Below are 13409 nucleotides of genomic sequence, written 5' to 3' on the forward strand. Positions count from 1 at the left end.
AAGTCCCTTATTGGAACTAAATATTAAAAAAATAAAACTTTAAGGAACTACCCTTTTCGCACCTTAAAATTTGGATTTGATATTACTTTTCTTGATGTACACAGACTTTATTGACTAACTGTATATAGGTTGTTATTTAATAAAAGAGTTTTCAAATTAGATGCTTTCTAATTGTACATATCCTCACAAAAAGTTGCCATCTCTAGCGACTTTGTGTATTGGCAAAAAGCATTTGTTTGGCCATCTTACTGCTCATAGCATCATTGTGTTCATAAATAATAATAAAAAGAAGCATTCTATTAGAAACAATAAATTTTATAAGGGAGGGATTCTCATATGGTCAATGTTTACATTGTTACAACCAGTAGATAACCATTTTGGTGAAATGACTGTAAAGGAAGTACATGTACTCGAACACCACTGTAATATGCACATGCATGAGTTGACTATTTATATGTGTATATTCGAAAATATTTTAAAAACACGGTAATTCTTCTGCATGTTGAAATCAGAAGTGTGGATAATTAGAAAGCACCAAAAATTATTTTTATCAATGAAGATATTTTTTTATGTCTAATTAACTTTGGCAGATTGGCATAACTGTGGCTGGTAAAGCAGTTTCACCAACAATGCATTATGATGCAAACTCACCTTACAGTAACTCATCATTAAAGTCAATGAACATAAGCCAATACAAATAATTGAAGTTCTGTGAATGGGCAACTTCTTTTAAAAGTTCTTATTTGTTTATGCTTTTTATGGTGCACTGCCATCTATTAATAAAACTCTGATATTTAAAGTATGATATTTAAATAAAAAAAGTATGAATGTATGACATGAACATGAATGCAAACTAGATCCTCATCAATTTCTTACAGGGTTGCCACGCTACCTGGAAAACCGGGAGAACCGGGAAAAGTCAGGGAATTCGAAAATTGACCAAAATATTCAGGGAAAAGTCAGGGAATTTAAGTATTTTTGTCAAAATCTGGAAAAGTCAGGGAAGTTCATACAACGATCCCGCCAAAAAAAAGCGATTTTTGCGCCGACGTCGGAAGAGGTAACTTTTTTGGCGAATTATGTATCACGTGAGTGTCATTCGGGTAGCTGGCATAGAGCCAATTTTCGCAGCTCCAATTTGATTGTCTTTTAGAAAGGCAAAGCAACTTTCCCGCAACTTTTGGTTTCCAATATTCTCGAGAATCGCATGTGCAGCGCATGAACTAAAGAAAGTACCTGTTCTCGTATAAAACAAAATGGGTTTAATCCTAGTATACGGTACTATGGAGGTTAGAATCAAAGAATATGTATTGTAAAGAAGGAAAACCTCTCTGCAACAGACTTGGCTGTGGCTCCGTTCCATCATAGAGGGAAACAGCTGTGCATGTCTGATATATCTGTCACCAAAGCTCGAAACCGGTGTCGAAGTTCGAAGGTCACGTTATCAAGAGTTCATAAAATGAATATCGTTTAAAATTTCTTTAACCACTTGCGCTAAAAAGATGTGCCACGCACGTCAAGATGCTTTTGTCTCAAACCGCGAGCGACGTGAACACCACGTCGATAAGCATTTATCGCAAAAATGAAAATAACGTGGTGCACACGTCGCCTAACGAGATTGTTTATTTCTCGAGTTACAGCTCTGTATTGCACTCGCAGATGCGGAGCGGCGTAAATGAGACACTTTACCGCTTGTTATATTGTAGCGCACGGCACCGCAACCGTGAAGTTTAGTCTTAGCGCAAGTGGTTAAACTCTAAAGGAAAATAAAATATTTTTTGGCGCAAGTAAATTAATTCATGGATTAGTTATTTTCAGAGAAAAAAAAAAAAAAAAACTACGAAAATCCGTTTTTAAAATTATTGCGAAAAATCCAAGAAGAAACGTCCTTTGATAAAACGTTTCTTCTTGGATTTTTCGCAATAATTTAAAAACGGATTTTCGTAGTTTTCTTTTTGTCAAAGAGCGTTTCTTCTTAACACGTGTTTCTCAATTTCCTGTACACATCGCGGAGAGGGAAATTCTGACCGCCAGGTTCCGTCGCCAAATCCCTTGGCAAATTTTCCCTCCGCATTCTAGCGGCGTAATAGCATTTTACTTGTATGGAACCTTTTCTTCTTTACATAGACGTTCTTTGGTTAGAATAATAATGGGATTTGGCGACATCTTGATGCGCAGTAAACGGGTCATTTTGGTCTTGGCGACAATTTTCAAAATCGTGCCAAAGCCTTACCGTATACTAGAATTTTACCGCAAAATCTTTTTAAACCCCTTTTTTTTTCCTTTTTAATAAATACCTTGCCATTTTGCAGTAAAATAAAAAAATAGTAATCAGTCATCTAGGCTAGCCATGTAATATAACTATATTCGCTAAAATATAGATGATTATTCTAATTCAATTTTTAAGTAATTATTTTTATGTTATTCATATAATTTAATGTTGCTTCTTCCCTCTAAATTTATTTATTATTAGTAAATAATATTTCCAAATTTCAGGAAATTTTCTCTGGCATAATCCTGAAATTAATTATAGCAGTATGATGACATACCATCACGAAATTTAATGCACATATTTTTTCCTTATGTATGCTGCAAAATAAATATAAAATACCTCAATTTATTAAAATAGATTTCTTTCTTTTGTTTAGCTTCAGAATGTCTGCAAAAAAAGCCTTATTTTATTCCAGATTGGGAAGATTCTAATCTCAGTCTTCAGTGGAGAAAACAACAACTATTATAATTATATTTGTGTTTTCAAGTGTTGAGGTTTTAAGAGCATACCTCACGTAAATTAAATTTACCTAAAATCTAACCTAACTATTTAGCATTGCGTTGTGATTTATAAGGACCGGATTAGCCCCGTGTTGAACTGGTGATGATCATGAGTAATAATTAAATAAAACATACATTTGTTATCCAATATATATATCTTAAATTTTATTAAGTTTCTTAAGTGGAAAACTAAACAAAATTATCAAACAAAGTATACCAAGAATAATTAAGAATAAATGTCCTCTGGGATTTATTGAATAATTAAGTGAATTTGCTACACAATACAAGTAATACCATAATTAATTTACCTCTTAGCACAGCCAACGTACATTACGCGGATAGACTGGAATTTTATTGAAACACACCTGGAAAACCTGGAAAAGTCAGGGAATTTCATTCTCCTGTTTGAGTGGCAACCCTGTTCTTATGAATTATAAAAACTTTAATGATGACTTTTAATTTATGTTTTTTATTAAATTTCAAAATAGTTTTTTCTTTGGTAATGAATTAACATTCAGTGATTAATTTTGTGCAGAAAAACATATATGAAATTCAGTTCGGTAAGAATTATGCATTTGATGTGATATATATTTATGTAAAATTTCCTGAAATACAATTTTTTCTTTTTGTAGTAAATGAAAAAAGCCAAAGTCAAAGTATGACAGAACAACTAATGAAGCAGCTTGAAAAAGAACGAGAGCGATCTCGCATGTTATCCGAAAAACTGCACGAGAAAGAAAGTAGCAGCTCTCTTAGCAGTAAATCTCCTAGGTTACTGGCAAGATTTTATTTCAGAAAGTGCATGATGTTTCTCTATTTTATGAAACTATATATATGTATATATAAAATGAGAGGTCTGGAGTCATGAAATAAATACCTTATAATGAGATCACTCCTGCTTTGAGCCATTTGGTAGTGAGTTAAACATTAAGATACAAAGTCGCTGAGTTGCTAGTACTGTTCTTCAGGAATGGCTGCCTATTGACTTTTGTAGTATGTTTTATAATAATATTGCATTGGATATGGCTGAAGTTATAGAATAATAAACTTCTTTATTTTGTTAATTTGATGTGTATCATGCCTGCCAAATTGGGGCCATAGGAACAAAATCATAGTGGTAAAGTTTATGGAATATGATCTGTCTATATGATCCAGAGATTCTGATAAGTTATTAAAACAAACTGAAATACTCATCTCATCATCAGTGTTTGCAAGAGTCATGAAGGCATGCCATTAATTATAAGAATGTCTTAGTTGTGTGTTTGTTGCATATGTGTCAGGAAAACCGTGCATCTACATGAGCATGACTCATAACATTCTTGAGTTGTTTTCAATATTAAAAGTGCCTTTTAGATGTCAAGAGTCTGTGGCTTCATAGAGAGTTTTGATGCAGTGCACAAATAGAATCAATTCATGAGATCATGCTTTTAACTTTACTGTTTTAACATAAGTCCGATGATTTTATACCCTTTTCACTTACTTAAGTGAGTGGCAGTAGAAACAGTATAGCACATGTCATTCTTCTAATGTCAAATCTGCTGATGGTGGGTAGTTCGTTCAGAAGAGTTTAGATTGAGCTGGCGTTGAAATTTGCATTGATTTAATGCAATTTAACTGTTTTATTATTTGTTACAATTCATGATAGCTTACAAGAATACCCACAACAGGATTGTTTGTAATTTTTTGCTGGCTGAGTTCTCAGGAATGTGGCATTCATTATAAACTTTTCACTTTGTATTACGTGAGTCATGCTTTTGGCATCAAGTCTGAAAAATGCTGGACATCAGATGCTTATAGTAAAGCAGATATACTTAATAAAAACTACTCTGAAAAAAAGGTTGGGTGTATGGGCTATTGTAATTCTATCCTACAGCTGGTATCCAACATATTAGTTATGTAGTACTATTCATTTCTTCTACAGTAACTGCTATTTTCATGACTTCTAGCTTCTTCGTATTCATTTTTATTTATAGTACTATGAAGAAATTATTATAAATCTAAAAATCTCAATAGGTTTGGAATAAATTTAAAAGAAATTTTGGTATGTTTTTGTTATAGTGGCCCCCAAAATCGAATTGCCAATCAATGGAGAAATCTCACCAAAATTTGTCTGCATGCTCTTATGCCTCATCATGTAATCATATATTAGCACTGGCTGCATGTTCTTACACCTCTCCACATAATCGTATGTTAACACTGTGTTGCATTTTTGTTTTCTCTGTGTGTTCTTATGTCATTCATTTTTGATGAGGATTTCAAATTCGCATTGTTTATTTAAAAATATTTGTGTGTGTGTGTGAGAGAATGTGATGTTAACAATCTTTAATTTCCCAAGTAATGAGGTGGATGTCATATCATTTTTTCAAGAAAGTTGTTATTTACCTGACAGAGAGAGTATGCAAAAATGGCCACAACATGAAGTTTTATGTTACCAACAAAATCATTTGGAGGTGCAGTGGTAAAAACTGAAAAATGAAGTAGGGCCTGTGTGTTGGAAGTTGTTTCGGTGGTTCCAAAATATAGTTCGTCACTGCTAATAGATTTATATATTCTTGGGTAGAGGAGTTGACATTCATGAAATGATGTAACAAACAGCTTAATATGTAAGAAAGTGCTGCAGAAGTGTTGCAGTTTGTCAAAATTATAGCTGAGATCTTGGCACAAGTTTAAAATCGCCGAATATAGTTGGGGGTAACTATAACAAAGATGTACTGAAATTTTTAACTGGAATGATGAATCTCATAAAGAATGAAGTAACAATTATTTTAACTGTCTCGAGTTCATATATTTAAGTATTATAATTGTATTGTTCTGTTAATATTATTAATGATTTAAATAGCTGATCTTTTTCTTTCTGAATACTCTGTTTTAAATTTTACTTTCGTCTACTTCATTCTGAAGCTCAGAACTGAAATTAAAGATGAAAGTTAAGAATGGTAAGTTCTGATTCAACTAACATGTAACTTCACTCAGCAATCTATTTTAAATGTTTGGTTAGATTACCTCTGGCAACTTTAGTTCTTTTTGTGTGGAATGATGTTTTTGCTGGACAGAAATATGTTTTCATCCAAAAGAGTACACAGTTGCATGAGGGGATGAGCTCAGCTGCAGTGAATTACTTAGGAATAAATATTCATTGGTGAAAGCATGATTATCATAATGGGCTAGTACAGAAAAGCAGAAAAGCTGCTTAATGTGTGTGTGTGTATGAGGAGATGAGCTCTGCTGCAGTGAATTGCTTAGGAGTAAATAATCATTACTAAAAGTATGATTATCATAATGTGATTTAGTTTATGGCTATTTTATGACATTGATCAAATGGTGGCATTAAACGATGAGAAAGAAAAGTCTTCAAAATTTCAATGGAATATAATTAATTTAATACAAATGTACTAGAAATATATAAATTTAATGCAAATATTTACTTTCTCCAAATTTTAATGGAGAAAAATGTCATTAATAGTAGCTTGTCTGTAGTGGTTACACAAAAGTTCATTTATGAACTATTCATATTCAAACTGTTTCTGGAAATAATTTAGCCAATGCTGTGTCCTTAATCATCATATAAACCCATTAACCGCCAAAACTACAAGGAATGTTTCTTTTCTCATGAAAATAATAACGTATATTAAATTAAGCATTTATAACATAAATTTACCCTGAAAATAAAAAAAATGTTCTTACCTGTGGAAAACGCGAGTGTTGCGTTCACGCAACGTCAACGGAATAAGACTACGGATGTTTAGTGAGTAGGATTGTACTCGTGTGATGTTTCTTTTGAGTGGAGTGCAGGATTATTTTTTTAGCTGTATAACGTTTTATAAATCTACAAATCACTTATAATTATTTTAATATTAAAATATACATTGTATTTCTTTTACAAATACAGATTATTTCAGTTGAAAGATTCAAGCATGAAAAGCTTGATTACAATCATGATGTAAAGCTACATTGCATACTTTGCATCTATAAATAGTCTGGCTATGGTACTCTTTACAACCAAGTCTTTTGTTATCAACGGACTTTACGATAAAATGTCTACCATCTCCATGCAATGGTTTTTGAATGCTGAATTTACTAGATCTTCCTGTTGCTGATCTATTTCTGGTTGATTCTACACTCTCAATAGGAGTTTGCAAAAGGAATAATGCATTCTCGCATCTGAAATCTAAAAGAGACTATATTTCCAGTAGTAAAAAGTGGTGATATTTATTTAGATACGGGCTCACCTCATATAATTTATCAGTGTTGTCAATTTGAATATTGTCAAATGCAAATTCTGCTTGATATTCCTGTACTGCAAATGTGATATCGATTCTCGTACAACAGGAACAGAAATGTCGTTATCAAAAGACCAATAAATTTTTTTTTGAGGTAAAGAATGATATCCTGTAAGCAATAATATTCCAATAAATCTTCTCATATAGGCTCCAGATGCAATAAATTCTGGGCACTTTTTTTTTCGCTGAGCGTATATATTTGTCTCTTCAACAAGAAGAGAGTAAATGTCTAAACCAAAACGAAAATCGAAAATCTGTGTACTAGTTTTACCTTGTATTTTGTCTTTTATAATTTCTCTTCTATCTCTTTCTTCATGTTCTTCCTGAGACATAACTAACAGTTCCTTTTTTATCCACTTCAAGATTTCGGTCTTCTGCTTTTTAAACTTTTTAGTATGACTATAACTGCTTTTAGAAGGCTGAATCTTACTTCTTATGTGAATTTCAACTTCCCCAGCCATATCATTTGGTAAAATATCATTATCATTATATAAAACATTGCCATTCCTTTCTTCTTCGTCACTAGATTCTACAATTTCTGGGGGAACAACAACAATATCAGTTTCATTCTGATCATTATTAACATTATCATCATCTGTTTCTTCATCAAAAAATCTTTGAAGGGCTTCTTCTAATGTAAGATACCTCATTCTAGGCATTTTTAAACAACCAGAACATGAACCAGAACATTGAAAGGAATGAGTGAAAAAGGAGATTGACTACCCGTTTCCTGCTGACGTTGCGTCAGCGCAACACCTGTTTTCCCATCCTTCCCAACACAAATATAAACATCTGACTGATGTAATGTTCTGATAAATGGTGACCTTGACTAAATTAGATCACTCATAAGGACGGCGATTCTTGCGTTAAATATTTTCAGCAAAAATACCCGGTCAAAAATTTTGCTTAAATTTTGCTTAAAGTATGAGATTAATTATTATAAACAAAATGATTGTTGAAGGCAAATATGTTTTTACAGAAATAATCTTCATAATATTCCCTACACAAAATCATCTGCTGGTATAAAATATCTTAGGTAGTTATATTTATATATGCATTTATTTTGACCATTGCGTCAACGCAACACTAGCGGCTAATGGATTAATAGGGCATCCATCATCAGCATGGGTAAAAAATTTCATTTTTTTATTCTTTAGAAAATTTTATCTCATCATGTGGAGTTATTTCAGACAATATTTCTTTCATAAATATGGCAACATGAATTTTTCTTCTAATAACCTAAGGTATAAGAAAAAAAAACAAATTTTATGTACCTGTAAAAGAAAATCTAAATTTCACATGAGTAATTTTTTAAGGTATTGCGCTGTATAACTATAGATTTAAAAGTGTAAATTATTGTGTAAAAAATAAATTCCAATGTTTTGAATCGTAAAAAAGAAAAACTAATTTTTCATAAAAATTGTGATCTCAGTCATCAAGCTAGGGTAGGAAATATGGAAGTTTCCTTAAGTACTGAAGATTATATTTTGCAGTAAAATACACAAAATGTTTTCTGTTCTAAAAATTAGCTACTTATTACAGTTAAATATTATTAAAAAAAAAAAAAAAAAAACTGAAATGAAATTTCCGACACATAACAAATACAAAGCATAATTGAGTTAATAATGTTTCTTTGGACATATGTTTATATCATGTATGTATCATGTATATATGTGTATAAGCTAAAAATAATATAAACCAAAATTATAATTTAAACTAGCGGTAATCCCTTGATTCCCCCACTCTATTCTAAAAATCATAATAATAGCTTTTCTGGACTGCATCATTTATAGATCAATCCATCTTGCATGGCTTGTGTAACGCTGATGACATAACTAACTCGGAACCTAAACTCAAAATTTTGAGCAAATTTGTTTTCTGTTGCATTTAAAATCTTCTTAACCAGATACATGTAGTCAAATTGGGGACTCTAATAATCTTCAGTTGCATTTAAACTTTGCTGAAAGACATCTTTCCAGTTGAAACTATCCGCAAGTGATATCATCATCATCATTGGAAAAATTGCACTGCATGCATATTGAATGAGCTCTGTATAACATCACTGGCTCTAATGTTATTTTTTCAAACATATTTGCATGTTGAGGTTTATGGTTGTAACTTAATTCTTTTATCAGTACAGTCAAAAGTCGTTAATCCGGACTCATTGGGACTTCAGCGATTCCGGATTATAGATCATCAGTTTAAATCTGGTAAGATGGCCTGCAGAAATTATAAAATTAAAAATATGAAACCGTAATTTATGAAATAAAGAACAATTATGATCTAAAGGGTATCAAAATTTACAAAAAAAAGGCTTAATATTTATTTGTTTACTTTACTTTCTTCGTTATCGGAAGCGAATTATAATGATGAGGGATTTGATTTAAATCAAATCAAAGACGGAGTACATGGAGATGAAATACTACATTTAGTAAGGAATTATAAGCCAAATAAAATAAAAACATCTTCTCTGAAGATAAGGATAGTGCTGACAGATGAACTTCCAATTCATTGCGCGCCGCGGCGTCCCCCCGCCACAGAGCAGCGTAAAATTGATAAACAGATTTTGGAAGGGTTAGATAAACAAAGGATATGCCTTTATCCATTTTTTGCAGCAATTCCACTTTTTGTTTAATGGACTTCGAAACATACTTTTGCTTTGTAGATCCTTTAAATATTAGTAAATATATATCGGAAATTCTATTTGACATAATCGAAAGTTCAAGCTTACTTTTATAAAATTGCTCTAACAGTCTGCAAAAAATAATAAGCCAGATCCAAGTCGAAGATTAAGGAACAACGCAATCTGCAACATTAACTGAATTAGATAATTTTAGCTTATACCGTCCGTTATACATTAAACGCGCATGCGTAAACGTATTTTGGGCATGCGCACATGCATATTCGCAGCAGTAAAGGTCTTACGCAGAAATTTTCTGCACATGCGTCAATGCGACGCATGCGCAGAAAGTGTGTAGCTTTGAGGTCCGGATTATAGATCATTCCGGATTATGGGCGTCTGAATTAACGACTTTTGACTGTATATATTTTTGGGGGGATTTAATAGTGTAATATTGAAATTATTGAAAATTTATTATGAAAACTGTTCTTTTTTATATAAATTTTATCACAAGCCATATTTGTGTAAATCTTTTTAGATATTTCATCATCAGTTTAAGCTATTAAGCTTAAATTTATTCAATGATTTAGCTTCCTGAACTGTAAGTGCAGTAGAGCAACTACTATTTTCTTTGGTTGAAATAATTGTTTTTATCATATGCAATTCACTTTTGATACTCAAATTCAGATAAGCTGAATATTGTATCAAAATTTGAAATTCACAACTGAGTTAACTTTTTCTTGATAAGTCAGTTTTTAATCATTCAGACATATCAAATTTCCACTGTATGTATTTTCGTTCTGTCTTGCATGTTTTCTTAATTTTGTTTTGGCCTCGCCTTTCATTTTGATTTGAGTCCTTGATTTTAATATTAAGGTAACTACGAGCTAATTTAGAAAATTGCAATATTTCTTATGTAACAAAATTCTGTATGCACACTGAGTCAAGGTAAAAACAAAAGTGACAGTTCTATATCTCCTGTTCTACTGGGCCATATGATGAAACTCAACTTGTATTTTTCATGTTTTGAAAGTCCGACTTAAGGTATACATTAGATTTATTTTTGGCATTGGTTTAACATAGGCATTTTGACACAAAATAAGACTTTTTTTTAAATGGCATACAGATCTTTTTTTCTTTTTCTTTTTCTTTTTTCCTCATTTTTGATCCTGTACCTCAAATTATGCCAAAGTGCCAGGTTTCATAAAAATTACCTGTGTAGAATTTTAGCTCTTCAGTGTTAATTGAATTTGATATATTTTTATTAATATCTCCTTTTTATTAAAAATTACTTGACTTCTTACTTAAAAATTCAAAATTTAGGTTAAATAAAAAAAAATTTAATTTTTATAAGTTTTTCAAAAAACGTTTTTATAGAAGTTTTTCCATCATTAATGTAGATGTATTTCTAGGCTTACTTGCAAATAACTAATGTATATTTATTCAAAATTTTCCAAGATATATGTGAATTTATGTATTGGCATGTTTTGAAATTTGGTATATTTATTATAAGCAATGATAACATCAAAAGTGTTTTTTCAAACTTTGTTTCTTCTTTTTGGAAGTACTCCATGAAGGCCTTTGTAGCTTAGATAGATACAGATACCTTAGAGCTCTCTTCAGCTGTGCCATATTTAAATAACCTAATTTAATCTTTTCCTTCCATTAGATCCACCACGTTGAGTTGGTAACTGAACGTGAACTTTCCTTTAACACGGTAATATGAAGAGTAGATGAATAAATTTATATTTTCATGTCAAATACAAATTCATTCCTTAATCAACACTGAAACATTCCTTTTTGTTCATTGTTTTATTGGAAGAAAGATCCCATTCATACCCAAGGGAATAAAGTATCTTTTTTTATTATTATTATTCATAAACCACTAAAGAAAATAATTTAAATTAATTCTTTACATTTGTTCAAGAATTTATGTAAAAACCTCTGAACACTAATCAATGAAAATATCAGCTTGATTTCTCATTTTCTACCAAGTTCCATATATTTCATAAAATAAGTGCTTATGTGGCTTACTATGTGTCCATAAATAACAATTAAAATACTTTTATTAAAAGTTATAATCTTCAGTGAATTACAACAGTTATTTTGGATCTTAAATTTCCAAATAAATTTTTACTGAGGATTATTCTAATTGTTACTGTTGAGTTGTTAAGTGTCTAGTATTTACTCTAGTATTACTTACTTAAATAAAAGAGAATAAACAGATGATTTTTAATCATGCATCATTCATTTCAAAACCACTGCATTCCACAATAATCCACCTTCCCACCGGTCAATAACCCCTTCATAGAAACACTCTGTCTTAAAAATAAGTACATATATTTAGTCATCTTATTGTTCTGTAGATTTGTCTCCTTGTGATTATTTTCGCTACACAAAACTCAAGTTTCCTTTCAAATGGTAGTTTTCCTGTCATGCAAGAGTTAATAGGAATGTGACATTCTACTCTTAGAGCCCTGCCCAAAACATCTCTTTAAGCCTTTAAGTATCTTTAATTACTTGTCTTATTTGTATTAAGATAGGATGATGCATTATTGGAAACTCTGCAGTATTTCTTCTTCTTCTTCTTTTTTTTTTTTTTTTTTTTTTTTTTTTTTTAAGATACTCTGATTTTTTTAATTGCCATATTGTGAGTATATACCAAAACTTTGATGATTTGAACTTCAGTTATTCGAAATGATTGTTGCAACAAAAAATTCGAAGATAGGTCAAAGTGAATATTGAAACATGTTATTCAAAACTGATACTGATTCAAAGTTGAATTTTTAGTAGTTGCTTTTTGAGGAGTGTATTCTTTCAGTTTTGGCTTATTGAAATTTGACTATGATTAATTATTTCTTTTTTTCCATTAAAGTGAAATCTTATGTACGGCATACCTATATCATAGCATGTAATTTCAAACTAAGTATTAAACAATATAAACTAAATTGTAGTGTTTCACAGCTTTGTAGTAGTAGTAGTAGTAAAAAGTAGGATGAGTAAAAAAGTAGTGTAAAGCAATGGCACAGTGATAAAACCATGGAAACTTCTTTGTATGCACATCATTCTAAATTAAAATGTAGATAATACAATTTTCTCAAATATATATCTTTTCTGAATGGCCTATTGAAAGACATATTAACTGTGCTTTATGGTATTTTTCTTTTAATGCAGAATGCAGTTTTTAAGGTATCATGATGAATATTGGGTGACAAAGAATTCTTTTGAAAGAAATGCTATACAAATAAATAAAGCCAAATGAACAAACAAAAAAATAAAAAAAAGCGGCTTGTTTTCTGTAACGCACAATCAAAATGCACACAATGTAAATGAATGAGTAGAAATTTTTAAAGTAACTTATTCAAGAATTGTAATTCAACCACTCAACTCAAATAGTTAAAATAAAACTCTAAAAAGAATATATATATATATATGTGTAAAAATAACAACAATGATAAAAAATATGTGAAATTATAATGATATTTAAAAATTTAATTTTTTAATTAACAAATATATGCAAGAAAATATTTATATATAATTAAAAAATGTATGCAAGAAAGGAAAAAATATTCTTTCCGCCCACTCACACAGAATGAAAGGGAAAATGAAATAGGTTGCCATAAACTGAGAAGTTCGCCAAGTGAGTTGTTCTTGGCACAAAGTAAGAGAAGTGTGCTAAGATACAGTGGATGGACAAAAATATGGAAACACCTTGTGAAATGCATGTTTGAAAAGAA

General features: G+C 30.9%; 1 protein-coding gene across 1 annotated transcript in view; it reads left to right on the forward strand.

Moving 5' to 3' along the window:
- Positions 1 to 13409, forward strand: part of LOC118205556 (GRAM domain-containing protein 4-like) — a 124217-nt gene that overhangs the window by 43008 nt on the left and 67800 nt on the right. The window contains exon 4 of the mRNA XM_085817375.1: positions 3405 to 3543. Coding sequence (XP_085673501.1) covers positions 3405 to 3543 — 139 coding nt within the window. The remainder of the gene's footprint in view (positions 1 to 3404; positions 3544 to 13409) is intronic.

Source organism: Stegodyphus dumicola, chromosome 5, assembly GCF_044657685.1.
Source record: "Stegodyphus dumicola isolate Sdum_Otavi_A_Nest chromosome 5, ASM4465768v1".
Taxonomy (NCBI): Eukaryota; Metazoa; Arthropoda; class Arachnida; order Araneae; family Eresidae; genus Stegodyphus; species Stegodyphus dumicola.